Source organism: Humulus lupulus, chromosome 7 (genome assembly GCF_963169125.1).
Source record: "Humulus lupulus chromosome 7, drHumLupu1.1, whole genome shotgun sequence".
Lineage (NCBI taxonomy): Eukaryota > Viridiplantae > Streptophyta > Magnoliopsida > Rosales > Cannabaceae > Humulus > Humulus lupulus.
The window spans coordinates 66,070,238-66,097,395 of NC_084799.1; the positions used below are offsets into that span (position 1 = coordinate 66,070,238).

General features: G+C 43.6%; 3 protein-coding genes across 3 annotated transcripts; 2 read left to right on the plus strand and 1 right to left on the minus strand.

Annotated features, from left to right (window-relative positions):
• The first annotated feature begins 301 nt into the window (after nt 1-301).
• Nucleotides 302-7,560, plus strand: LOC133788229 (B3 domain-containing transcription repressor VAL1). Its single transcript, XM_062225621.1, has 13 exons — nt 302-760; nt 945-1,086; nt 2,048-2,129; nt 2,220-2,321; nt 2,788-3,446; nt 3,574-3,670; nt 3,806-3,980; nt 4,473-4,549; nt 4,625-5,050; nt 5,181-5,230; nt 5,829-5,942; nt 6,043-6,110; nt 6,686-7,560. Exons 2-13 carry the CDS (start codon nt 974-976, stop codon nt 7,420-7,422), a joined length of 2,700 nt encoding a protein of 899 aa, XP_062081605.1. The 5' UTR covers nt 302-760; nt 945-973; the 3' UTR covers nt 7,423-7,560.
• A 198-nt stretch (nt 7,561-7,758) lies between these two features.
• On the plus strand, nt 7,759-11,602 carry LOC133788230 (uncharacterized). Its single transcript, XM_062225622.1, has 3 exons — nt 7,759-9,706; nt 9,952-10,055; nt 11,099-11,602. Exons 1-3 carry the CDS (start codon nt 8,981-8,983, stop codon nt 11,379-11,381), a joined length of 1,113 nt encoding a protein of 370 aa, XP_062081606.1. The 5' UTR covers nt 7,759-8,980; the 3' UTR covers nt 11,382-11,602.
• An 8,190-nt stretch (nt 11,603-19,792) lies between these two features.
• On the minus strand, nt 19,793-20,884 carry LOC133789690 (uncharacterized). The gene is made up of 2 exons (XM_062227464.1): nt 20,418-20,884; nt 19,793-20,313 (listed from the first exon to the last, which is right to left on the minus strand). Exons 1-2 carry the CDS (start codon nt 20,808-20,810, stop codon nt 19,834-19,836), a joined length of 873 nt encoding a protein of 290 aa, XP_062083448.1. The 5' UTR covers nt 20,811-20,884; the 3' UTR covers nt 19,793-19,833.
• Between the last annotated feature and the right edge of the window lie 6,274 nt (nt 20,885-27,158).

The window sequence follows — 27,158 nt, forward strand, 5'->3', positions numbered from 1 at the left end:
TAAAAATTTGTAATTATTAATTTTTTTTTTTTAAAGACAACAAGGGGCAGTATTTGTCTATTACATGTACAACTCATATATTATTGCCGACGTATCAAAGATTACGTGTCCAAAGAAGGACACATGGCATCACATCACGCAAGTTCGATGCAACCACTTGTCAAAAGGGTGAGTCCCTCACTCAGCTTGGCTTAAATATCCCACGTGACGGGCGACGGTGACGAAGCGCAAGGTGACAGGCGGACGAGATTATCGGTGCCGTAAACAGGAACAGAGAGAGAGAGAGAGAGAGAGAGGTGAGAAACTGAGAATTGAGAAAGAGAGAGAGAGAGAGTAAACTAAAAACGGGGACGACTTTTGTGGAGCGGTGAGAGTGTTCAAGTGTCGTGCATGCATTTTATGCATCTGTTGCTTTGCATGCACTCTCTCTCCTCTTTCTCTCTCTTCTTTCTCTCTCTACACAAAATAATACAGTCTCATACGCCTCCACGCGTTCTTCTTCTTAATAACTCAAACAATCAGCCGTTTTCTCTCTTTCTCTCTCTTTTTTCACTGGTAACCGCCGAGTTGACTCGTTTCTTCTCCTCCCGATTACCTCTGCCTTTATCTATATATTTTTATGTATAGTGGGTTTAGGTTTGGGTTAAATTCGAGTGAATAACCAGAGCAGAGCTGGAGTTTTGGGTGTTTTGATATGTGAAAACCTGTTCTTGTGTGTTTCGAGATTTGGGCTCGTGAATTTGGAAGACCCCAGGTCCAGGTTGGTTGGTTTTACTGTTATTTATTTTTTAATATTATCTATTTTTCAATCTCAAATGCTGGTTGCTGGCGTCGTATATATCTGGGCGATGAGCTTATTGGGTTGGTGATTCAGAGATGGACTTTAATCAAAAGGGGGTTTTTAGGGATTCGATTTTGATTTCTTTGTTTTGTTTGGTTCAAAGGGTATTGGGAAGGATTCCAATTTGGCTTAATGGGGACTAGGATTTGCATGAATGCTTCGTGTGGTTCGACCAGGACGCTCGAATGGAAGAAGGGGTGGACCCTGCGATCTGGTGGATATGCTCATCTCTGCCATAGTTGCGGGTATATATATAAATATATTTGCATTTATCCTTCATTATAAGTTGTACGATTTTAAAATTTCGGCATATCAGATAATTTCGGGATTTATGTATATACGGTGGTGTGTATGGGTTTATTTTAGTCCGAGATTCTATGCGTAGTATGGGATTGTGTATAATTGGCTATTGATTTTGTGATATCTGGTATTTATCAAATTGAGAATTTGGGTAGTTGGGTCGTTACCTATTTGTGTCAACCGTTAGAAATTTTATTTTGATTTTACATCATGAAATTAGCAACGGTTTAGTTGATAAAATTGTAAATGTAACCACTTATCTTGGGCAGATTACGATTTTACCTTTTTTTAAAAAAAAAAAATCTGAAAATGTGAAATTTTTATGATTGGAGTAGAATTCCAATTCACGTACTACTATAATGATAGAAAACCAAGTGAAATTGTTGGCTCCGAGCAAATTATTTTCTAATATATAATCTTTAACAACTGATTGAACGTTCAATTTATGCAAATGAATTAGCTAATTTTTCAGGAATCGGATAATGTGGCAGGGCTAAACTTGGGAGAACCCAAAATAATCTACATTTCTTCTTATTTCATTATCTAAACCATCTTCTTTTGTTTAAATAATTACCATTTTAAATTTGTTAAATGTATTTGTTCTCACTTTGATTTGAACTTTGGGTTGAATTGTCACACTGAACTTCTTGCTGACCGATATTATTACGATGATGGTGGAAAAAAGTCTGATTTGCTTGTTTATAATTGAATTAATATGTTATATTTGTAAATGTACTACTTTGGTAAGAGACACTTGTCTATTTACCGGTGTTGATTTATATGCTCTTGGTGGTGTTGATGTATTGCTAATACACAAAACTATTGGAATGTACTTGGGACTTGTTTGGTATTTATCTTTCATTGCTTTTATTTGGCTGGTGCTGGTGTGGCGGGCATGCGTCTCAGATCTGCCTATGAAAATTCAATTTTTTGTGAGAGATATCATTTAGAGGAAACTGGTTGGAGAGATTGCAGTTCATGTGGCAAGGTGAGCTGATGATGTTTATTGATTTGATCTTGGTAGCTCTCTTATTTTGTTCTAGATTTTAACTTTTGAAAACTAAATTGTCTGGTGCAGCGTCTCCACTGTGGATGCATAGCCTCTAAGTCTTTGTACGAGTGCCTCGACTACGGGGGCGTTGGGTGTATTAGCTGTGCGAACAGTTCTCGACAACGCTCAGTAAGATTTACTTGATCATATTATGTATTAGCGATGGCTCTGTTTGAATCTTCTAATTTTCAAGATGTCATGTGTTCAAACTTCGTATTGAGTTTTCATATGCTCATCTATGCATTCTTTCTTCCTCTCTTTTCATCTTCGCCTTTGTGAATCTTAGCAAATAAGTATGCGAATTTCATATCTAGTGATCTCACTACACCATAGTAGATATCAAACTTATTGATACTCATTCTTTTCTGTGTTTTGTAAAACATCATAACTTGAAGAAACTATGTGATTAATTTTTTAATTTTTCTAATTGATTCCATTTGTCAGCTACACTATTGTGTCTTCTGACTACCTCTTGGCATTCTTAAATTATAACAAGGATTGCCTATATTGGTACATTTTTTAAAATTTTCTATTGCCATGCATACTCTTTTCTGGTTTGTATGAATAAATGCATTCCCATTTTTATGTCATGCAGATACAGACTGATGAAACAGCTAAAGGATTTGGTGGATCAAGTGATGCTGGTGAGTCACAATCGACTATAGTTCAGACTAGGGTAGTCAGTGATGCTGTTGATGAGGGAAGATTGATGCAGCTGTGTAAAATAATGGAAGCTAATGAACCCAACATCTTGCCTCGATTTCAGAGATCTGAGATAAATGCCTTCAGTCAAACAAAGCGAGATGGCATCATGCATCAATTGGGAGATGTTGGCCGAGAATTTTCAAGTTTGAGTCAGTCATCTATTGGATCATTAACATTTTCTAAACCAGACAATAACAAAACAGTGCTAGAGGTTAAAGATAGCCATGAGTCTCATCTTCAGCCATCTTTGAATATGACTTTGGGAACCCCTTTGAGGACTTCAAGTTTTGTACTTCCTTTTTCTGGTGGGGCTGTTGATGGGAGAGAACTGAGCAAAACTCCCTCGCCCTCTTTTGAACCACATAGAACTCGACCTATACTGCCTAAACCTTTTAAATCTGGCCTCAATGCGAGTTCAGAGTCAAATAAAGGTGTTGTTACTCACATGCGCATAGCTAGGCCACCTGGTGATGGTCGGGGCAAAAACCAGCTACTTCCACGATACTGGCCAAGGATTACTGACCAGGAGCTGGAGAAATTATCTGGAGAGTATCCTTAATTGGTACATAGCTGTATTGTATTTCCTTTTTTACAGTTATTTGGTTAGCTAGTATCTTCTCCTGTGGGAAAAGTAGGCTCCTGTTTATAGTGTTTACCTTAATATGTTATCTTTAAGTTTGAACTCCACTATTGTGCCACTGTTTGAGAAGGTGCTAAGTGCAAGTGATGCTGGTCGAATTGGTCGATTGGTTCTTCCAAAAGCATGTGCTGAGGTATATTTATATGTACTCTCAATTATGTCTGTCTTATTTATTAATTTTCAGTGTAGGGGTGAAAGATTTTCACTTTATGTTTTGCCTATTATATGTTCCATATATTCATTTTTTTTTAAACTGGATATCATGCAGGCATATTTTCCTCCTATTTCTCAATCAGAAGGCCTTCCATTAAAAATTCAAGATGTGAAGGGAAATGAATGGACTTTTCAGTTCAGATTTTGGCCCAATAACAACAGCAGGATGTATGTTTTAGAAGGAGTGACTCCTTGTATGCAGTCTATGCAACTTCAGGCTGGTGATACAGGTATGATTTTGCTTTGTGATATTCGTGCTTAGAGCTTGACATGTGAAGTGTAAAACCTGCATACAAGAAACTTTTAATATACACTTGTAATTTTATATAAAATTTACTTCTTTACATGTATCTTGGAAACTTACAAATACTAAAAGTAATATTAATATACATACTACTAATTTTATTTAAATTTATAAATGTAATTTACCTATTACATGTATCTTATAACTATAACCTTACTAATATAACTTTGAAAAAAAGGGACTTCTCGAAGTTCTTTGGTAATCTATTATAGTAACTTCATAATAGAATCGTAGTTTGACTTCTGAATCTTAAACCCGACCTCTCCTTATCCCTATTTGGTCGCCATTTATGTTAGACCACTAGTTTCTCTAGCTCACTTGGATACAGCTCTTCTCAAAATGACATATGTGATATCCCTTCAATTTTTGATAACATATCTTAAGCTTAAATTTGTTAGTCTCCTCTCTTTTTATGCAGTAACATTTAGTCGGATAGATCCTGGAGGCAAGCTTGTAATGGGATATCGAAAGGCATTGAACAATAAAGATGTGCAGGTTAGCTACATTCCCATATATTGCAATATATCCTTTTTATCTTTTTAGTATTATCTGAAGCCATTGAATAATTAGGAAGCACAAACACCTATTCTTCCCAATGGCACTCTTGGAGAGACTTCGTATTCTGGTGGTGGAACAGAGAATTTGTCGACTGGAAATGGGTACTCTGGTCTCCTCCAGACAAATAAAGGAAGCAAGGAGTCTCGTGTAAATGCTATGCCAGAACAGTTGCATTTGGTTGATGGGGATCTTGGGCTTCACAAAACTGAAACTAATGGTTGCCACACAAATGAAGATTCACTACAGCAGCAAGTATCTAAGTTGGAGAAGAAGAGGACTCGTAATATTGGGTCTAAAAGTAAGAGGCTGCTTATGCATAGTGAAGACGTGCTAGAGCTGAGATTGACATGGGAAGAAGCGCAAGACTTGCTTCGTCCTCCCCCAAGTGTGAAGCCAAGCATTGTGACCATTGAGGACCATGACTTTGAAGAATATGATGTAAGTACAAGTCACTGTCTTTTTCTAATTCAAAATTTGAAATTAAACTACTTTTATGATCAGCACTAAAGCTGGTATTTGCTTCTTCTTTTTCTTCCCTTCCCTCATGAATTATGTTTGTATCATTTAGGAGCCACCGGTTTTCGGAAAGAGAACGTTATTTGTTTCCAGGCCATCTGGGTAAGTATCCACATGACATTTTTAATGGGGTGATCATGTTTTCCAGTAGGTTTTTCACAGTAGTTTTGATGGCTGTTATTCCTAGTAAATAGTAACTAGGAACTTCTATAAGCTTCAGAATTTGGAAGACACGACTGTTTGAAGTGTTGCTAGGAAGGGCTTGACATTATTTTCCATAATTTAAATTAAACCTCTGGGACAAGGTTTTTTTTATAAGAAACATGCATCACTGAAGTCTAATTGGAAATGCAAATGTTAAGCTTTTGTAACCTTTCTATTGGAGCGTCCATGGCCTTTTTTCTGTACTTCTAAACTGCGGGTAGTCAACTACAATGAACTTGTGTTTTACTGGCTTTCTAGTCATGCTATTTAACACGGTCAGTGTCTTTTCCTTCTTCCGTGTTCCATTTTGGAATTTTTTTATGCAGTGTCAGACACCCTTGTATCCACCAAGGCTATTTTTTAATTATCTTTCTCGCCCAGGCATCTCATGTGATTGATAGTCATAGTTTGAAGGGAAAATACTAACTATATTTTAATTTGTGCATTTATGATGAAGGATATTCTTAATGCTGAACATAGGATATTTGTGATTTAGGGGCCAAGAGCAATGGGCGCAGTGTGATGATTGCTCTAAATGGCGGAAGCTGCCTGTGGAAGTGCTCCTCCCGCCGAAGTGGACTTGTCCAGACAATGCTTGGGATTCAAGCAGGTGAATATTATTATTATGACAGTTTTTCTCTGCTTAGAAACATGAGATGAGGGCTTGTTGCTTGGTTTTGGTCTTCTTATTTTTCCAATGTTCTTCCTAGGGGTTCATGTTCTGCACTTGAGGAGATAAGCTTGAAGGAATTGGAGAATCTTTTAAGATCAAGTAAAGGTAGATCTATATTCTCTTCAACCCTCACTCGATTTTTCTAAGGAATTTTACAGTCTCTTGTGTTGGTATTTTGGTCATTAAATAGTTAACCTAGACTTGTACTACTACTAATACTAATAATGAACCAAGACTAATTGAAATCTATATCTTATAAATATTTTTAAGAAGTGATATAAGTGCAGACTGTAAAACTGAGGGAGGAGCACTATATTATGACTAGAACTCTAATAAGTAGATAGACATGTTTTCAATTTGGCCAAATGGGTAGCGGCAACTGATTCCTTGACTTTTTTGAGATTTGTAATGAATATTTTGAGTGGAGTAGATGGTAGATCTCCTAATTGCATTGGTAATTTTTTCCTTCTCTCAGTGGCCATCCCAGGATTGGGGTTTGCTGTGTTTTCTTTTTCTTTTTTTATTATTGCTTATGCTTTAGAGTGTGCTACATTATCCCCCTTGTTAATTAAATTCTGGTTTGGGGAAATATATTTATGTACTTGTATGTGTATAAGAAACTAAATGGTTTTTTTTTTCTCTTCCTCTTTTGACTCTCCTGAACGTTCCTCTGCATATAGACCTTAAGAAGCGAAGAACCACAGAGAGCAATAAAATGACCCAGGAACACGAGCCATCTGGCTTAGATGCTCTGGCAAGTGCTGCAGTGCTAGGAGATAATGTTGGTGACTCCGGTGAACCATCAGTTGGAGCTACCACCAGACATCCCCGACATCGCCCAGGTTGCACTTGTATTGTTTGCATTCAGCCCCCAAGTGGAAAGGGCAAACACAAACCCACATGCACATGCAACGTCTGCATGACCGTGAAGCGTCGCTTCAAAACCCTCATGTTGCGAAAGAAGAAGCGCCAATCAGAACGTGATACAGAGGCTGCACAAAAGGATGATAACCAATGCAAGGAAGTAAGAGAAACAAATGGCACCTCTAGAGGTGCATTGTTGCTTATAAATCCTTCGGAGAACGAAGCAATCCAGAGCCTAGTTCAAGCTGATGTTGCCGAGACCAGTGCAGGCCAAATTGACTTGAACTGCCACCCCCGTCGTGAAGACATGCAACTGGAGGTTCCAGAACTGATGATGATGGGCATTGTCCAAGCGGCAAGTTGTCGGTTAGAAAATTATATGAAGCAAATTCCTAGTATGATGTACGAACAGCAGCCTACTCTTAGCTCTTCTTTACTCGGAAAAAGTACTGGGGACAGTGGTAGAGACCTGTCTGATGAGGGGTGTCGTGCATCTGTTTGGGAGCGAGAGAGTAGAGTTGATGGAGTTTACCGTGACCCTAAATTAGACTGAAAGTTAAATTATGTTCTTCTCCGAAAATGAAAGTAAGTTTGTTTTCTTTTACTTTTATATTACAAACATGAAGCGTATACACAGTCGGTCTCTGTCGTTGGAGAATACATATCATCGTTCTTTGGTTCTTTTCGTTCATGTGTTAGATTTTATTTATTTTTCTATATATATTTATATGTATATAATACATGGCTGCTTGTCTGAGTGGGGGGGATTTTTTAGCAGCATAGTCTTCTTTCCAGCAGAATCTCGGCTGATTTAGATAGTTGATTCAGTGGACAATTCTAGTAGAACGGAAGTATTTTGAAAACAAAAGATGCACATAGTGAAAAGACACAATGACTATAAATCTATATTATTAAGCACTGAATATTCGGATAACTTCTTGCCAAAAGAATGGAAATCTAGCTCATATAAAGTACTTGTGGAGAAAAGTCAATTATTTACTTGTGCGAACAGTTACTCATATCACCTTATTTCCTTACTGGTCGCTACAGTTGAGTTCCTGTGCAAGTACAAGAAAGTTAAATGAACCAAAAATCAGTTTCACAATTTTTTGTTTGAGAAGCCTTTTTTCGTATTAGTATGTACATAATGAAGGTCTATCAAAGGTGTACGTTGCAAAGATTTTGCATATTTTATGTACCGTGAACAGCACGCTATCATGTATGACTTTTTCCCTTTATTTACGGCTATTTTGATGTTATGTTCGGTCACCGGACCGGAAGTGAAAATCACTTGGTTTACTACCCACTTCTTTATACCTTTGACTCGGTCCACGAGTTGTGGGTTGTGTTGTTATTGTTTGCTGTTGGTTTTTTCTGTTGGAAACCATGTCACTCCACAAGAATTTCATAAAATTAAGGGGACACCAAATTACAGTGGTCCTCGTTCCACTGTTTCTTAAATCTATATGGGTGACAGATCTTACGTTATCATTAATTTAAATCTGAAGTTGAAGCCTCGGTTCTACCAAGGAACAACACTGAAAGGTATTGAATTGATGACCCGACTACAGCTAGCAGATAGTGTAGTTGATAATAATTAAATAAGTCCGGCCGGCTGAATCTTACCAATTTGTTTTCTATTCTATTCTTGACCTGGTCGTCGTTATCATAATGCATATTCCATGCGCTTTGAGTTTGAGACCCATCTAAACTGTAATACAATATGTTCTAGAAAAATCTCTCTAAGTTAACGTGGCGTGAGGTAAACTACTATAGTTATTTTCAAATGTATTTTTCAAGTATATATAAGGACAAATTATAAACTTTAGTCTCTTCCAACTTTGTATCAATTACACAATATATAACCTCGTGTGTGTGTGATGGGAAAAACAACATTGTATGTATATGTAATACGTAGTGTGTCAACGTCCTCCTATATATGACCGGCATATTCCAGCTAATTGGCTTTATATAACCCATCTTCATCTCCAAAAGGAATTTAACTATTAAACTTAATAATATAATTCCCTTTCGGCCTTTGGTTCTTATTATAAAAGGATCCATTTCACTCAAGTATACACTCCTTCGAAGTCTATAACACATTTAGAGATATGGCAGCCATAGCCATGGGGGAGAACGACAAGGCAAGAATAACCAAGGCTAGAATGGAGCTTGAAGAATTGTACTCAGGAATACCAGACGAGTCAGTTGATCTCACTTTTGAGGACCTAGCTAGCTTCAATAACTCACCACAAAATAAAAACCCCACCACCACTACTAATCTCATCGAACCCACTACCCAAGTCAACTCATCATCAGTTACTAAAGTTGCTGATGAACAAGTGCCCCATCTAAAGAAGATCCCAAGTCTTGATTTCAGCAAAGCCCTTCAAGCCTCCATTGATAATCATCGTCATCACTACCCTCTCCTTCAGATAAAAGAGAACGACGTCGTTCACCCCTTCGGTACTAGTATTAGTACTACTACTAGAACTAGTAATACTGCTCATCATCAACACCATCATAATCATGGCCACATGAACGGCCGCCATGCATTATCATCATCGGCAGGTCATCGTGGATACGACGGTGATCGTCATCATCTAGGCCAAAACCATCACCATACGACGAGTTCCAACCCGTTTATTGCTGAGTCAGGGTTCAGGCAGGCGGTGGAGATGAGTAGCATGGCTCATGATGATGTGAGTTGCCAGAGCATGGCTTCTACATATCAACAGAGACCAGGTGCCGCCGGAAGACGAAGGCCTGGGATTCCCCACTCAAAAATCTGTGCCATTTGCTCTAGCTATATCTACATTTTCCGCCATCGTTGCCTAGTATGTTTCACTAACACATAATTAATAAGTTTGTTTATACTTATTTAATTTCTAATTTATAAATGTGGTGTAGGGCATAAAAACCTTGTTCAAATTAATATATATATTTAATATTGTGCCTTTTTGAGTCATCAATTATACATCCATTGTAGATTTGCGTTCAATTTAATTGTTAATAATTAATTATTAAATTTTTCTTAACAAAATACTTTGTAGTTAATTAAGATCCCATTTTGTTGTTTTAGGTTTGTGGAAGAGTCTACTGCAGGCAATGCGTAAAGTTAGGCATGGGAGAAATGACGGAAGGACGGAAGTGTATTCAGTGCTTGGGCAAAAAATTTAGCCAAAGGTATTATTATACATTCATTTATATTTACTAAATTAATGTGATTAATTGTATGGTCTTGGATTGGATCCCAGTCACTATGCAATATATGTTTATGAAAATTCCGGTGTCTTCTAAGGGGATTGCAAAAAAGAAATGGTGCCAATTTCACACCAAATAACATGTCCTCCCTCATTTTGATTTTGATGCTAAGCTACATTGTCCCACCAAAAATGGTAAGACACCACGGCATAGCATTAATATAATAATACTGAATATATATATAGTGGTGTAAATTTTGGTATTGTGATTAGAATAAAAAAAAGTGCTAAAATTTCATTATTTTGGGTGTTGATTCAACACTAAAATAGCTTTGGTTGTTCGACTTGTCCTAATCACATTACATGCAAAAAATTTAAGGCATGCACTTAAATTGTTCTTTGAAGTACGTATGATATAATTATGTGAGTGTGTATATCATACGAGGTTCATTAACCCATCTCAACTTCTTTGAATTTTTATTTATATATAAATATATATTATATACAAGGGATAAAATGTAGACATGTTCGTATACCGGTTCATATGTAATTTTGTTCTTATTCAAGTAATTCTAAAATTACTAATTATTGTATGTAATGGGATATGAGTTACTTTTATTGGATCCAAAATAGTAAGACTTGTAGTCTTCATAATTTGGTGGGATGACAATTTGTTTGTATATAAGCTCGCCTGCACTTGAGGGATTGGTATGGTATCCAAATATGACAAATACAAAGGACTTTGTGTGCCAGGAATAAGAAACTGTACTTGCTTTGCCGTCCTTTTAAGTTTGTTCTCGGACTAGGAAAGTATTCCTAACTGACAAATACAAGTGGACCACAACAGCGGGGACCTCAACGACCCCACTTTCTTAAACAAATAAATAAACATATATTGTTAGTTTGTTGTTTTATGATATATTTAATTATTGTTGTGTAGTGTAGCAATAATCAGAAATAATTCATGATAATTTCTATTTGTTTTAATTTTAGCTAAGGGCATTATTTTGTAATGAATCTAAATAGGTACATACAAAGAGCAGGAGAGACGGGATGCTTTTGTTCAAGGTATCCGACTGTGATGAGGCAAGCAGAGCTAAAGTGGGCTGAGAAAGGGCCCAGAAGAAACAGCGAAAGAGCGTTTGGACGCAGTGGAATGATGTCGGGGACCATGATGGCGTCAATATCAAAAGGCCCAATAGCCCCAAGGACCCTAAATGGGCTCCATGCTTCCAGTGAGCCCAATTCCTTTGTCATGACTCCATCCTACTCCCCCTATACTCCCACTCACCACCATTACCCTTTTTAGAGAACGTATTTTAAATTTACCGACAATATTCCTCTTTTTTCTTTCTTTTTGAATAACCTTCTTTTTTCTTATATCGTAAACATCATCTCATGTCCCATTTATTTTTTCTTCTTGCAATCATCACATTTCATCCCATCCCATCCTATCAATATAGAACTTCATTTATAATCTGTAATTTTTTTTACCTTACAATTATATGACACGTAATCATATTATCAACATTTTGTTTCGATAATTTAATTATTTCTTTTCATTTGCGAAGTTATACATATCTATTATCATTTATCAAGAGCTCCAAGAAATAAAATCTACTTAAGAAGTGACAAAGAGCTGTAGTTTTTTTTTTTTTTATCAAAAGAAAGGATATTCATTGATCAACCAAACTCGATACTACAAAAGGGAGAATCAGTCCACCCTCAGAACTTACAAAGATTTTACAAACTCAATCATTTGTCTTTCTCTAGTAGATAGTTGCCTAGAATTTATATTAAGAACTCTAGCTTTGACTGCTTGCCTAATCAATTGATCTGCTTTAAGAACAGTTAAACATCTATCACTAAAACAGCAGTTGTACGCCCTGATTTTCCCACGGGCTGATTAACGAGCTGAGATACGGCCTAATCATGACTGCCACGTGGACATCCCCAAGACCGGAGCTGCCGTCATAAGGTCCTACCTTCTTAGCTCGAGGTAACCTAAGGGTTCGCCAAGATTGCTTAAGGACTGAGCCTGGGCTCTGAAGACCACAGGTCGAGGGAAGCATCCAGCTCGTGGTACGAGCTGGAGTTGAAGGCTGTGACTTTTTATAAAGTCAATCACGCAAGGTAAACATGCATATATCAGACATCACGTGTCTGATATACCCCTGACTTCTCGAACATGCAGCAGAAACGTGCGTATTCAGACACCCACGACTGGTTTGGGCCGTGCGGCCCATTATCCCCTTACCTATTGATTTGACCGCACTTATGTGTCAAGTTTAGGAATTAATCATGAATGTCACAGAGTTGACATGACAGGTAAGAAGGTCACGGAATGACATTCTTACCAACTCCCAAGTGCATTCTCCTATGATTATGGAGACCCTGAGAGTTATAAGGGGTTGGATTATATATTGTAAGAAATACCCTGTAATCAAATATCCAGTATATAGCAATAATACTGACTAGTGGAGTAGAAGGATTTTAACCTTTGAACCACTCAAAAAACGTATTTTTGAGTCATCATTTCATTTCTAAGATCATTTATCTATTTCGGTTCAACCTAAGCACTAATCCCTTTCTCTTCCTTTCTTAATTACCTGTTGGCGAAGAACCGCGTCAACAGTTTGGTGCTTTCATTGAGAGTAAGTTCGATTAGTGTTGTCGCAATCCAACTATGGTGACTACTCGATCCAGACACGGTAACGAGACGGAACAACATGATGGGCAGGAGGCTCATCATATTGCCATCCCTGGTGAACAAATTCCTGAAGTCCAACAGCGGCCAGGAAAACAGCCGGCGGGCCAAGATGATACTGGAAGTTCGGCGCCCCGGCCACCTAATCCAAACCCATGTTATTACACTGCGGTGGAAATGGAGAATGCTCAGCTGAGGAGCTAGCTAGCAATAGCTAACCAGCAGATCAAGGATGTGATGGCCCGACTACCCCGTCTCACAACCGACGTTAACGTCGGAGAGAGGCAAGGCGAGGCTCCTAAGTCTCGCCGGGGTAATCGGTCCAGGCATAGCCGCTCGGACAGACTTCCGACAGCCAACTCCACTCCCTTGTCGCACCGTCGAGAGGCAAACTTCGGAGAAATATCTAGAGCCGAACAACAGCAGTACAGCCGTTCGGTCAAAACTTCAACTCCTAGCTCCCAACCAGCCTCGAGCGCGCCCAGGAGAGCTCGAGGAAATTCTAGAAGGAGGTCCGGGGAGGGCTCGCAGCGTCAGCCCGTCCCCAACAACCATCCTGCGCCTCGTCCAGACCGCCAGGCGCGGGACCAGCAGGTTGGCAGGGTCGAAAGGCCCCCACCTAATTTGATCCATCCTGACGGAACTAGGATCGCCTCTCCGGTCAGGCATCCTCCGTCTCCAATCAGATATCCATCTTCCCCTCGGCCCGTCCGAGATATTCCAACCTATGGAAGTAGCAGGAGAAACCCGCCATCAGCCGGACCTTCCCTACGTAGCATGGCGCCGAGAGAAAGCCCAGATCCTCACCACCAAAGGCGAGCTCCGAGCCTCTCTAACAGGAGCTACTGGACCGGCAGTCGCCGGAGTGACCTTTCTGGCGGAGACCTGCGTCAGCGTTTGAGCTCGGCACAAAGTCCACAAGCCACCCAAGGGGGCGACCTGCGAGATCGCCTTAACTCTCATAGAGGGGAGCCAGCAGGAGGAGACAGCCATGCTTGCTTAGGGGGGGCTCTGTCCGAAGTACGTAACGGCGGGAATGCCCCAAATAACCTATCTCAAGATAGGAGGGGCAATAACCCGCCTAATATGTACAATGGATCCGGAGCTGTTGAACAGCCCCGGAATAACCAAGGACATCAGGACCAAACCCTCGAGCGCCTGGCCCAAATGGAGGAGATGATGAGGAAGCTCCTATCGGAGAAAGAAAAAGATGAATATGATTCAGGGGACGAGATGGAGCTCTTCGCCCCCAGCATAGCAGGAACGACTTACCCACCTGGCTTCTGCATGCCGCACCTGTCTAAATTCAATGGAGACGAAGATCCGTCGGATCATCTGGGGATGTTCAACACCCTGATGATGGCCCACAACATTGGCCCCGAGCTGAGGTGTTTAATCTTTCCTTCCACACTGACTGGACCAGCCAGGCAGTGGTTCAAGCAAGGCAAAAGACAGTCAATCAGCTCCTGGAAAACTTTCTCGGCCGACTTCAAAAGGGCATTCCGAGCCTCCCAGGCTGCCTGCGTCCAGGCCAACTCTCTGGCTAACGTGAGGCAGCAGCCCAGCGAAACTCTGAAGGCCTACCTGAGTAGATTTGCGAACGTCGCTGCTCGGGCCAGAGACGCGGATGATAGCTCCAAGCTCATGGCCATGAGAACTAGAATCCTCGTCGGAGGGGAACTCTGGAAAGATATACAAAGAAAGGGAGTTAGCTCGGTTAACGAATTCCTCAACAGGGCCCAAGAATGGATCAACTTGGAGGAAGCCGAAGCCGAAGCTGCAGGAACCAGCCAGGTCCCTGATCAGCCCGCTGGAGTGGGGACGGAGGTCGTGGCAGCGACCCAAAACGTCACATAGAACAACCAGCTCGGTGGAGGCAAAAGAAAGGGGAATGGCGAAAACAGTCAGCACGACCCAAAGAAGAATAAGTCCGTAGACAAGTTCAAGCCCGTCTACACGACTTATACAGAGCTCACCCAGTCTAGGGAGAATATCTTCCTAGCTAACTCTACTCGCCTCCCCTGGAAGAGGCCGGAGTCGTTGAAGCACCAGAAGGGGAAGAGAGACACCTCCAAGTTTTGCCGTTTTCACAACGATGTTGGCCACAATACTGATGATTGTAGGCATCTGAAAGATGAGATCGAGACTCTCATCCGAGCCGGCCCCTTGGCCCAGTACGCGCGGAACAGGGTTCCAGCAAGTCGACCTGCTCCGGAAGTCCCGGCCAGTCATCCCGGGTCTCGGATAGATCAGGACGTCCCTCCTCCCGTGATAGGAGGGGAGATATCCACCATCTCTGGAGGTCCGCATATGGCTGGCACGAGCAGGGGTGCCCAGAAGAGGTACGTGAACGAGCTTAAGGCGCACAATGGAGTAGTGTTTGTCCCGGAGCAGCGCCTGCCAAAGCAACAGTGATTGGAAAAGCAACCGATCATTTTTACAGAAGATGATGCGGGCCATGTCCAGTTCCCGCACAATGACCCTCTGGTCGTAGCAGTTCAGCTCGCTAATCGGAGGGTACTGATCGACAATGGGAGTTCGGTGAACCTCCTGTTCCGGTCCACATTAGAGAAGATGGGTTTGATTGTCGCCGAGCTGAAGGCGACCTCCATGATGCTATATGGTTTTTCTGGAGAAGGATCAGCGGCTATAGAGACTATCGAGCTGGTGATCACCCTGGGGGAAGGATCTCGGACAGTCTCCAAACTCCTCGAGTTCGTGGTCATCGACTGCTCCGCTGCGTACAACGCAATTTTGGGACGACCTACGCTCATAGCTTTTGAGGCCGTCACTTCCATCCGCCACCTCGCGATGAAATTCCCTACTTCCACGGGAATATGCACTATCTGTGGCGATCAACTCGCTGCCAGGGAATGCTACAGCATTTCCATGAAGGGAAAATTGAAACCCGGGCAGCTGGCAATGGCCATCCAAAGTGGTGAAGAGGAATCTCGGGACCCCTTGGTTGGTCCTGAGATTGAAAAACCTCAAAGTGTCGAAGGGGAAAATATCGTCTTAAGTGATGATATTGACCCCCGAATAGGTGAGGACAGGTCCGAGCTCCAAGCTATTAAGGAGCTCGAGTAAGTAAACATTGATCCGCAGAACCCGTCACGGATGGTCAAGCTCGAAAAAAACCTCTGCAGCGAGAGGAAGGCAGAGCTGATCAGATTTCTGCGGGATAACCTAGATGTGTTTGCGTGGTCACATGAGGACATGGTGGGAATCAGCCCGAGTGTCATCATGCACACACTTCATCTGGATAAAAACGTTCCTGCGAAGTCCCACAAGCAGAGACGCCTAGGAACAACCCGGGCTGAAGCCTTAAAGGAAGAGGTAGCCCGGCTAAAAAAATGCGGCTTTATCCGTGAAGCCAAGTTTCCAATCTAGGTCGCCAACCCCGTGCTGGTCCCGAAGCCCAACGGGAAATGGCGGACCTGCATCGACTTCTCCGACCTGAATAAAGCATGCCCCAAGGATTGTTTTCCATTGCCAAGGATTGACCAGTTGGTGGATGCCACGGCGGGGCACGAGCTCATGTCCTTTATGGACGCGTACTCAGGCTACAATCAGATCGCCATGAATCCGGCGGACCAGGAGCACACCAGTTTCATGACCCCGACTAACGTTTATTGTTACAAGGTCATGCCCTTCGGGTTGAAGAATGCCGGAGCTACGTATCAAAGGTTGGTGAATAGAATGTTCGCAGACCAGATCGGAAAAAACATGGAAGTGTACATTGATGACATGCTAGTCAAGTCAAAGACTGCTGATAACCATGTTTCCGACCTGGAGGAATGCTTCAAGATACTACGGGAGTATGGCATGAGGCTAAATCCGCAGAAGTGCACTTTCGGAGTCGCATCGGGAAAATTCCTGGGTTTCATCGTCAATACCCGAGGAATCGAGGCGAACCCCGACAAGATCAGATCGTTGCTCGAGCTTCCCTCACCCAGGTCGCGCAAAGATGTCCAAGGCCTGATAGGAAGAGTGGCAGCCCTCAATCGGTTTATTTCCAAGTCCATCGACAAGTGTTTGCCATTCTACAACCTGCTCCGAGGAAATAAGAAGTTCGAGTGGACAGAAGAGTGCGAAAGCGCTTTCCTCGACCTGAAGGCACATCTGGCCGAGCCACCCGTACTATCCAAACCAAAAGCAGGAGAGCCTCTTTTTCTCTACCTGGCTGTCACGGAGGATGCAGCCAGTGCCGTATTGGTCCGGGAAGAAGACCGGATTCAGAGGCCAGTCTACTACATCAGCAAGAGACTTCTCGGAGCTGAATCCCAGTACCCATTGATGGAGAAGTTGGCGTTCTGCCTTGTCACGGCCTCGCGAAAGCTCAAGCCGTACTTCCAGTCCCACTCAATACACGTCACGACCGATCAGCCTTTAAGGCAGGTTTTGCAAAAACCTGAAGCATCGGGACGCTTGTTAAAGTGGGCAATCGAGCTCAGCCAGTTCGAGATTCTGTACACTCCGCAAACTGCTATAAAGAGTCAGGCCCTGGCCGATTTTGTAGCCGAGTGCACAGGATTCCGGGAGGATCCTGCAGAAGACTCACCCCAGGTCACCTCGGCCCAGGCATCGTGGAGGATATTCGTGGATGGTTCATCCAACGAGAACGGCTCTGGGGCTGGAATCATTTTGATATCCCCTGAAGGACATAGATTCCACTCGGCGCTGAGGTTCGGATTCAAGGCCTCCAACAATGAGGCCGAATACGAAGCTTTGCTGGCCGGGCTAAGGATAGCCCAGGAGCTAAAGGTGAGCTCCGTCCAGTGCTTCAGTGACTCCCAGCTCGTGGTAAACCAGGTTCTGGGCAAGTATCAAGCACGAGGACCCAAGATGGCTGCCTATCTGGCAAAGGTAAAGGTTGAGCTATCCGCGTTCGGGCGAGGCTCGATCGAGCAGATACCTCGGGAGCAGAACGCCAACGCAGACGCTCTTGCCAAGCTCGCCACCTCCGGGGAGACGGAGACCTTGGGGTTAGTGCCAATAGAATTCTTGGAGAAACCAAGTATAGAAGAAGTCAGGACGGAGGTCGAGATGATCGACGCCAGCACGACCTGGATGACCCCCATCCTTGAGTATCTCGTCGGGGGAAAGCTACCTGAAGGGCGTAATGATGCGCGGCGAGTTCTGTATCAAGCTCCCAGGTATACTATAGTAGATGGGGTGTTATACCGACGTGGGCACTCCCTACCTCTCCTACGATGTGTTCCAGGCGAAGCACAGGCCATCCTGCAGGAGGTGCATGAGGGTTTTTGCGAAGATCACACTGGGGGGCAAAGCTTGGCCTTAAAGGTCCTGAGGCAAGGTTATTATTGGCTGACTCTGTCCAAAGACTCGATCTCATACGTGAAGAAGTGTGACAAGTGCCAGCGATTCGCCACAGTTGCTCGAGCTCCCCCAGTCAAGCTGAAGATGATCTCTTCCCCATGGCCGTTTGCAGTTTGGGGGATCGACTTGTTGGCGCCCTCCCTACTGGAAAAGGCGGGGTCCGTTACGCCGTGGTAGCCATCGACTACTTTACGAAGTGGGCTGAGGCAGAACCTTTGGCAACGATAACTTCCAAAAAAGTCCTTGACTTTGTGGTTAAGAACATTATCTGCCGATTCGGGCTGCCCAGGAAGATTGTTTCCGACAATGGGACTCAGTTCGACAGCGACATGTTCACCGAGTTTTGTGAGAGTTACGGAATTGTGAAAAGTTTCTCCTCCGTGACCTATCCTCAGGCGAATGGCCAGGTCGAGGCTGTCAACAAGACGTTAAAGGCGAGCCTCAAGAAGAGACTAGACGAGGCAAAGGGAGTCTGGCCAGAACAGCTCCCCCAGGTTCTCTGGGCATACCGGACCTCGCATCGGACTCCTACAGGTCATACTCCTTTTTCCTTGACCTTTGGGAGTGAGGCAGTCCTCCCTGTGGAAATTAAGGTGCTTTCGCATAAGGTCCAGTCATATGACCAGGATCGCAACCACGAGCTTCTTCGCACTTCCTTAGACTTGATTGATGAAAGACGAGAATATTCGCAACTCCAGCTTGCCCATTATCAGCAGAAGATCACTCACTATTTCAACTCAAAAGTAAAAAATCGCGCCTTTAACGTTGGCGACCTGGTCCTCAGGAGAGTTTTCTTGGCCAGTAAAGATCCCAAAGATGGAGTCTTGGGACCGAACTGGGAAGGACCATATCAAGTCATCGAGGTCATTAAGGAGGGAACTTATAAGTTAACTCGTCTTGATGGAGGGGCAGTCCCACGAACTTGGAACGCCATCCATTTGAAGAGATATTATCAATGATTCACTTGTAAGGCCTGAAAGGCCATTTTTTATGTATTAAGCAATGAGAATTAACTTTTTGTCTATGTTTGTACATGTTTTCAAGTGTAATCTAAAGTAACCACGAAAGACCCTTTCCCAGTTACTTGGGGGGCATATGGTACCTAGATATAACCAGGTCGCCTTAATGACTTAGAAGTTGATTCATATCGATTGATCGTTGTTTTTCTTAAAAAAACACGAGATATTGATAAGGATCAACGTGAACTAAGTCCTATCCTGGATTTAACCAGGTCGCATCATAAAACTTAGAAGTTGATTTAAATCTATTGATCGTTGTTCTTCCTAAAGAGCACGAGATATTGATAAAAATTAACATGAACTAAGTTTTCAAATTAAGTTCCTGGATATGACCAGGTCATAAAACTTAGAAGTTGATTTAAATCTATTGATCGTTGTTCTTCCTAAAGAGCACGAGATATTGATAAAAATTAACACGAACTAAGTTTTCAAATTAAGTTCCTGGATATGACCAGGTCAAAAAACTTAGAAGTTGATTTAAATCTATTGATCGTTGTTCTTCTTAAAGAACACGAGATATTGATAAAAATTAACGCGAACTAAGTTTTTGAAAAAATTGTAACTGAAATGCGTAGAGGCAAAAGAGAGTTAATCAATTCAAAGGTAAAAATTAATTGTCTCGAGGTGGGAACACCTCATGCTAAGGTTACAACAAAAAAAATAATAAGAAAGAGTGGGGACAGAATGGAAAGGCCCTAGGTTCCACCAGTTGGCCCCTTGGAGGTCGCCGTCTCACCCTGCTCAACTGCGCCAGAGACTTCCCTGGCCTCGGAAGGTGCTTCTTTCTCAAGGCGAGCTTTGAACTTCTCCAGCAAGGGCTCCCAGACGTCTGCTGCCAGGAAGGAGAAGTCGGCGTCCTGATTATAGGCCCAGCAATGGTAGAACATGTCCTCCATGGCAGTACCTGAAGTTGCCTGCTCGGCCTCCAGGGCGGCCTTGGCCTCGACCTTCACAGTGTCTAGGTCAGCCCGCGAGGCGGCGAGGGCGGCTTTGGTGGTCTTGAGCTCTTGTAGCTTGGGACGGGCCTCTTTCAGCTCGGCCTGCGCGGCCGCCAGAGCGTCCATAGCCGCCTGCAAGGAGGTCTGGTGGCTGGCCACAACCGCCTGGTGCTCGCTCCTCATCTCCTCGAGCTGAGCCTTGGTCTTGGCGATGCTCCGATGAAGGGCAACGGCGCTCTGCGAAAACGGAGAGGCACATGCCTTAGAAAAAAAAAAAAAGAGAAGGGAGAAAGGAAAAACAGGGCAAGGTGTAATAATCAAAAACCATAGATGTGGCTTACCGTTAGGGCCATGCCCAGTGAAGACTCCAGCACGCCCACCGGGATCCTGGTTTCGATGGCCCTGAGCTCCTTCTCGTTGAACTTATAGATGTGGCTGACGGCGTAGTTCGCCGATTCATACACCGTCCCTCGGAAGGCCTCGGGAATCTTCTCCAGGTCCTGGGGGTCAACCGGGATGTGCACCTCGGAGGTTGAAATTGCCGAAGTCTCGGGCTCCGCCCCTGTGTCCCGGACGAGGGCCGGAGCTCGCGGAGGGGGTGGGGGCATGTTGCTCCCCCCAGCAGCAGGAGGATCAGTTCCCACGACCTGAGCGGCGGGGGGCTGCTCTTTCTCCTTTGCAGGAGACTTGGTCGGGGTCCCAGTGGTTTTCTTTAAGGTCCGGGGCTTCTTCATTTTGGGCCCAGAGGCCCCGGCTAAGGGATTCCCCCCGGCGAACGCAGCTCGAAGACTCCCTCCGGGCTGAGACATCTCTTCTGTCAAAACAAAGATATGGTTAGTACACAAGTTAGCAGCCATTCAAAAACAAAAACAAAGGGGGAAAAAGGAGAAATTCAAGTATATATATATACTAAAAGGGATCCTACCCCCCGAGCTAGAAGAAGAACCTATGGTTACGACCATCGGCCCCGGAGCTCCTGCGGGAGAATCTAAGTCGATTATTTCCCGAGCTGGCGCAAGTTCTGGATCCAACTCTGGTTCTGGGCTAGATTCTTCTACATACAGCCTAAGTCCTGGAGCTACGGCACCCTTCCGGAGTGATGGCCATGACCGAAGGTTGGTCCCATACTCCTCAAATAGGATCAACCTAAAGGCTAGGGTGTTATCTACGACTACGGTACCCCTAGGTCGGCTATCTTGGTAATCTAGCACGAGCTGGTCGACACAGTGAAGCAGGGTTGTATCCAGGTCCGGATCACTTCGGTGACGTTGGACGAGCTGTTTGGGATTGAACCTAGCTAGCCGGGGGTCGGCAATGGCCATATCTAAATTCCTAAACATGTAAGGGTTACCTTGGCCAGAAGGACCCGCGGCTGCTCCGGACCGGATCCTCTCCTCATCCATTCTCTGGGCGACCTCCAGCGCCCGCTTCCTGTTCCTCACAAGGGGAACCTCGTCCTCCTCATCTTCGTCCCCCGCGACCTCCTCCACGATGGTAGGTCTGGTATCGCGAGCTGGGGGAAGCGCCCGGGGCCTCCTTAGGTTCAGAGTCTGATTTGGGAAGATCAGCTTGCAGGCCACCATCGTCTCATCTGTCACGAGCACGCGGTAATCCTTTTCACTGGGGGGCAAGCCCGCCAATGTCTCGTATTGGGCCCCGAGGGTCACAGATTTCTCTGTCCTCGCGAAAATAGCTGCAGAATAAATCTAAGTCAGAAAGGGATACAGGAGGAGCTATACGATACTTAACTTACGAGCTAAGATTGAAAAGCACTTACGAGGACGATTGAAGTAGTGGAGATCGCAGTTTCGGAACCCCGTCGACATAAAGAATTGATCTTTGAAGTCGTTGGGGTGGCTGGACAGCTCGATGACCGCAGCCGTGTTGGGGAACCGGGTTAAGTAATAAAACTCGTCGCCTCGCGGTCCGGGCTGGCCTTGAGGCAGAAAAAGTACAAAATATCTGCAGGAGTGGGGACCTCCCACTCCTGTTTCAAGAATAAATACCTCAACCCCGCCAACAGCCGATAAGAGTTGGGGGGGAGCTGGAATGGGGCCAACTTCACGTAATTGAGGAAGTCAGCGAAATACTAATCCAACGGGAGAAAGGCCCCCGCCTTAAAATGCTCGTCGCTCCAGGCCGAGAATGCCTCGTCAAGTGGTGCGCAGCTCCGCTCGCCCTCTGCGGGAGGTCGGGCAATCACGGATGCTCTCCCCAGCCCGATGTTGTGGGAGAGGAATATTTCGTTGACCTTCGCCTGGTCGGTAATCTTTGAGACGATCCTCTCTGCCTCAAAGAACGCGTCAGGGGACACCTCGAGCTCCTGTTCCACCGCTGGCCCGAAGTTAGGGATCGAGGATTCGACCATCACATCCTTTCCTTTGTCTTGACAAGAGGACGAGCTTCCTACAGGCTTCTTGGGAGCATTCTTCTTGGGTCCCATCTGGTCGCCTAGCGAACAAAAAGAAGAAATTTTAGAAAAAGGCGACCTAAGGTGGAAGAGAATCTGAATGTGTTTCTTTGACACGAGCTGAGGTAAGCCCAGCCCGTGGAGAGTGAGACCACGCGGTTCTAAGAACACGCGCCTGTGCTCCCAACAAATCCCCGATTACTCGGAATTCGTGTGTCAGGAGGGTCAGGATAGAATTTGCCTTGGAAGGAAAATTTCAGTAGGCAATAAGGCAAAACCGACTGAGAAGCGTGTCCCCTAAGCTACCCGGTTTTGCACCCAAAAATACCGAATACTCTAAACCAGCATACCAAAGATCCTACCCAGAAATTTTCCCCAGAAAAGGCATCCTATAAACCATGCTCCTAAATGGTTTTCTACTGCAAAGATACCCTAACCTAAAAGGCTTTCACCCTTCATTCCCACAAAACCCAGCAAACCCTTGCATGTGGCTACAGTAAATATTTACCTAAGCTACAGTAAAAAATAATTTATAAACATGCACAGTCAGGAGACTTACAGAGTGTTTGGCTGGGAAGTGGATGAGGATATCGCCTGGGTTGGGGCTTCGTCGGAGCAGTTGGTTCCAAGGCTTCGAAGGAGTCTTTGCGCCTGAACTTCTTGAACGTTAGGAATGGCGGTCGGGAAGAAAAGGGTTTTTTTCTCTTGAAGATGAAGAGAGAAGAAGAGGAAAATTTCTGAAAAATTTCAAATGAACGGGTGGCCCGTGCATAAGGTGGCCACCCCTTTTTATATGCGTGAAGGGTCACGTGAAGAGGGTCGTTGGATTGCTCTGATGTGGGATCCAAGGCCCTCCACTCGAAAGACGAAACGACGGCTGGGCATAGGCTAGGCCATTAAATGCGGTTCTCGGAAGACGTACCGTCACCAACCACGATGTTCCACGTATTCGGCGCCTGCGTAGAATGTGGAATATGAAGAATTCATGGGGAAGCCTAAAAGTCCCTACTGTGGCCCTACACGACGTCGTGTACCACGAGCAGAGGCTTGGGGGGCAGATGTACGCCCTGATTTTCCCACGGGCTGATTAACGAGCTGAGATACGGCCTAATCATGACTACCACGTGGACATCCCCAAGACCGGAGCTGCCGTCATAAGATCCTACCTCCTTAGCTCGAGGTAACTTAAGGGTTCGCCAAGATTGCTTAAGGACTGAGCCTGGGCTCTGAAGACCACAGGTCGAGGGAAGCATCCAGCTCGTGGTACGAACTGGAGTTGAAGGTTGTGACCTTTTATAAAGTCAATCACGCAAGGTAAACGTGCATATATCAGACATCACGTGTCTGATATACCCCTGACTTCTCGGACACGCAGCAGAAACGTGCGTATTCAGACACCCACGATTGGTTTGGGCCGTGCGGCCCATTATCCCCTTACCTATTGATTTGACCGCACTTATGTGTCAGGTTTAGGAATTAATCATGAATGTCACAGAGTTGACATGACAGGTAAGAAGGTCACGGGATGACCTTCTTACCAACTCCCAGGTGCATTCTCCTATAAATATGGAGACCCTGAGAGTTATAAGGGGTTGGATTATATATTGTAAGAAATACCCTGTAATCAAATTTCCAGTATATAGCAATAATACTGACTAGTGGAGTAGAAGGATTTTAACCTTTGAACCACTCAAAAAACGTATTTTTGAGTCACCATTTCATTTCTAAGATCATTTATCTATTTCGGTTCAACCTAAGCACTAATCTCTTTCTCTTCCTTTCTTAATTACCTGTTGGTGAAGAACCGCGTCAACATCAGTCATTTCAATTTAACCAGATGAAATAAGTATAAGCAGCAAGAGAAGCAGCCACTATAAAATGAATCCAGTCCGACTTCCAGTTGGACAACCAAGCAATCCAGTCCACATATTTACCAGGCCAAGTAACCCCTCCAAGCCAACAAGAAACCAGCAGCAAGACCTTCCTAAAGAAAATACAATCAAAGAATAGATGGTCATGGCTTTCCTCAGCAAGATCACAAACGGGACATCTCAAAGTTGCTACTGGAATGTGATGAGTAGAAAGTAAGTCCCTAGTGAGCAAATGCTGGTTTACAGCCTGCCACAGTATAAATTTGTGTTTAGGCACCGAGAGCTTACACCAAACAGGTCTAGCATATGGAATTCACTCATTCGACAGAAGCTGAGAATATAAAGAACCCAGATGTAGCTTTCCTTTGTTCACTGCAGCCTGCAATTCAGACCTCAAAATTGATTGACAGAAGGATATCAGTTTCCTCCAATACCAGCTGGAATCAGCCTTTGGAATATAATCCCAGATACTAACTCCTTTAAGATAAACACAGTTCCCCCACTTAACCCAAAGTTGATCTTGTTTAGATTCAACCGCCCAAATATACTTGGCAAGCTTCAGTTTATTCCATATAGCCCCCTCACGAAATCCCAAACCTCCAAATGGCTTAGGCCGACAAACTTGCTCCCAAGAAGTGAAATGAAATTTACTTCAGAAACCACTCTCACCCCAAAGAAACTGACGGCAAACTTTATCAATATCCTTCACAACACTCTGAGGAAGCATAATATACTCATCCAATAATTCTGAATACCCATTAGAACCGAATGAATAAGTTGGACTCTACCAGCATAAGAGAGATGGAGGCTGGACCATACATTGAGCCGCATCTGAATCTCCTTAAAAATAATATCGCAATCTGTTGATTTCCATTTGGTTGGTCGAAAGGGAACCCCAAGATAATTCAGAGGGAAATTACCCTCAACAAGCTGCGAATAGACCAATATTCTCTTTTTAACCTCAGCTGAAACACCTCCAAAGTATATATGAGATTTGGAATAATTAATCTTTAGACCCGAGGAACCACCAAACTCAGCAAACACCTCAATAAGAACTTGAACAGAGGAAGTGGTTCCTTTGCAAAAGATAATGAGGTCGTCAGCAAAACAAAGATTAATAAGATTCAAAGACTTACACATAGGATGAAACCTGAACCGATTGTCCTTGGACGCCTTGATCAGAATGCGAGTAAGATACTCCATCACTGTGACAAATAATAAAGGAAAGATGGGGTCTCCCTGTCGAAGCCCCTTTCCATCCTTGAATTTCCCTTGAATCCTTCCATTTAGAACCAGAGAATAAGATGATCCCCTCAAGCATACCATAATCCAAAAGATGAACCGACTTGGAAAACAAAGCATATTGAGTAAGTTTTCCCAGAAATCCCAGTCAATAGTATCATAAGCTTTCCTCAAATCTAACTTCATAGCGCAACGAGGCGAACTATTCTTCCTATTGTATCCTTTAATCAGATCTTGTAAAATGAGGACATTGTAAGGCAAGGATCTCTGTTTTAATAAAGGCTCCATGATTTAGATTAATCAGAGAAGGAAGAACCGCTGCCAGCCGGTTGCAAAGCATTTTCGAAATGCATTTGTAAATAGTGTTGCAACAAGCAATAGGTCTGTATTCAGTAACATTTGATGGCTGGTCTACTTTCAGGATGAGAGATAGGATAGTATCATTGAGCAACGGAGGAATTCTGCCTGATGTAAAGAAATCTAAAACAACCACAGAATTTTCCTTGCCTATATCCTTCCAAAGAACTTTGAAGAATCCCGCTCCATATCCATCCGGGCCAGGACTTTTGACTGAATTAATACTAAACATAGCTGAGCGAACTTCTTGGTAAGTAAAAGGCTTTATTAAGTGCAGCTGGTCTTCCAAACTCAGAACAGGACCATGTTTAATACAGTCAGGATCAAGCTGACCTGTAGCCCTGCTAGCATTGCCCAAATGATTCTTAAAGTGGTGAAAATAATGATCAACAACCTTAGCATAATTATCCACAAAACAGCCATTATCATCAATATAAGAAATAATGCAATTAGAAAACTGCCTCTGTTTCAAGCTTGCATGAAAAAATGAGGAATTTTCATCTCCAAACCTGAGCCAAGTAATCTTGCTTTTTTGACGAAGTAAGCTAGTATAAATCTTCTCATGCCTGAAGTAAGCCTGCTGCGCATCTTTTTCTTTTGACAGTAACTCAGCATTTAAAGGATCAGAACAGAGAGCACTTTGGGCCTGCTGGTATTTAGATTTGCTCTCCTCGTAATTACAAGCAACATCACCCATAGTTCTCCAATTGAACTTTTTGAGAACATGCTTAAGTCTTGTGAGTTTTCCAACAAGGCGAAACAACCCTTGCCCCTCTAAAGGAATAGACCAGTTATGAAGAACAATTTCCCTTAATTTGTCATGAACTGCCCACATATTGAAAAACCGAAAGGCTTCACTCCCAAACTACGGAAACCCCCCTGTTTAATCAACAAATAGCAATTGTCAGAAACCACATCCCATTAAGCATATGTTACAGCTAACGGGAAGACATCAATCCAGCTTTCATTGGTGAAAACTCTATCCAATTTAGAGAAAATCCGAGCTTCTCCATCTTGTTAATTATAATTAGTCCATGTGTATTTAGGGCCCAAAGTCTTCATTTCAGTTGCCTCTCCCAAAGCCAACCATTGTCGAGCATCCTCCATCTCTTTAACAGAAATAGGTCTTCCACCAAGACGATCATCAACATGGAAGACAACATTAAAGTCTCCCATAATGATCCAAGGGGTAACCGGTCTCT

Excerpts from the sequence above, each read along its gene's own strand:
- LOC133788230 (XM_062225622.1), top strand. The coding sequence starts at position 8,981 with ATGGCAGCCATAGCCATGGGGGAGAACGACAAGGCAAGAATAACCAAG. Across the intron at positions 9,707-9,951 it reads TTTTCCGCCATCGTTGCCTA|GTTTGTGGAAGAGTCTACTG; the intron begins GTATGTTTCACT and ends TTGTTGTTTTAG. Across the intron at positions 10,056-11,098 it reads GGCAAAAAATTTAGCCAAAG|GTACATACAAAGAGCAGGAG; the intron begins GTATTATTATAC and ends GAATCTAAATAG.
- LOC133789690 (XM_062227464.1), bottom strand. The coding sequence starts at position 20,810 with ATGAAGAAGCCCCGGACCTTAAAGAAAACCACTGGGACCCCGACCAAG. Across the intron at positions 20,314-20,417 it reads CACTGGGCATGGCCCTAACG|AGCGCCGTTGCCCTTCATCG; the intron begins GTAAGCCACATC and ends CCGTTTTCGCAG.
- LOC133788229 (XM_062225621.1), top strand. The coding sequence starts at position 974 with ATGGGGACTAGGATTTGCATGAATGCTTCGTGTGGTTCGACCAGGACG. Across the intron at positions 4,550-4,624 it reads TGAACAATAAAGATGTGCAG|GAAGCACAAACACCTATTCT; the intron begins GTTAGCTACATT and ends TTGAATAATTAG. Across the intron at positions 5,051-5,180 it reads ATGACTTTGAAGAATATGAT|GAGCCACCGGTTTTCGGAAA; the intron begins GTAAGTACAAGT and ends TGTATCATTTAG.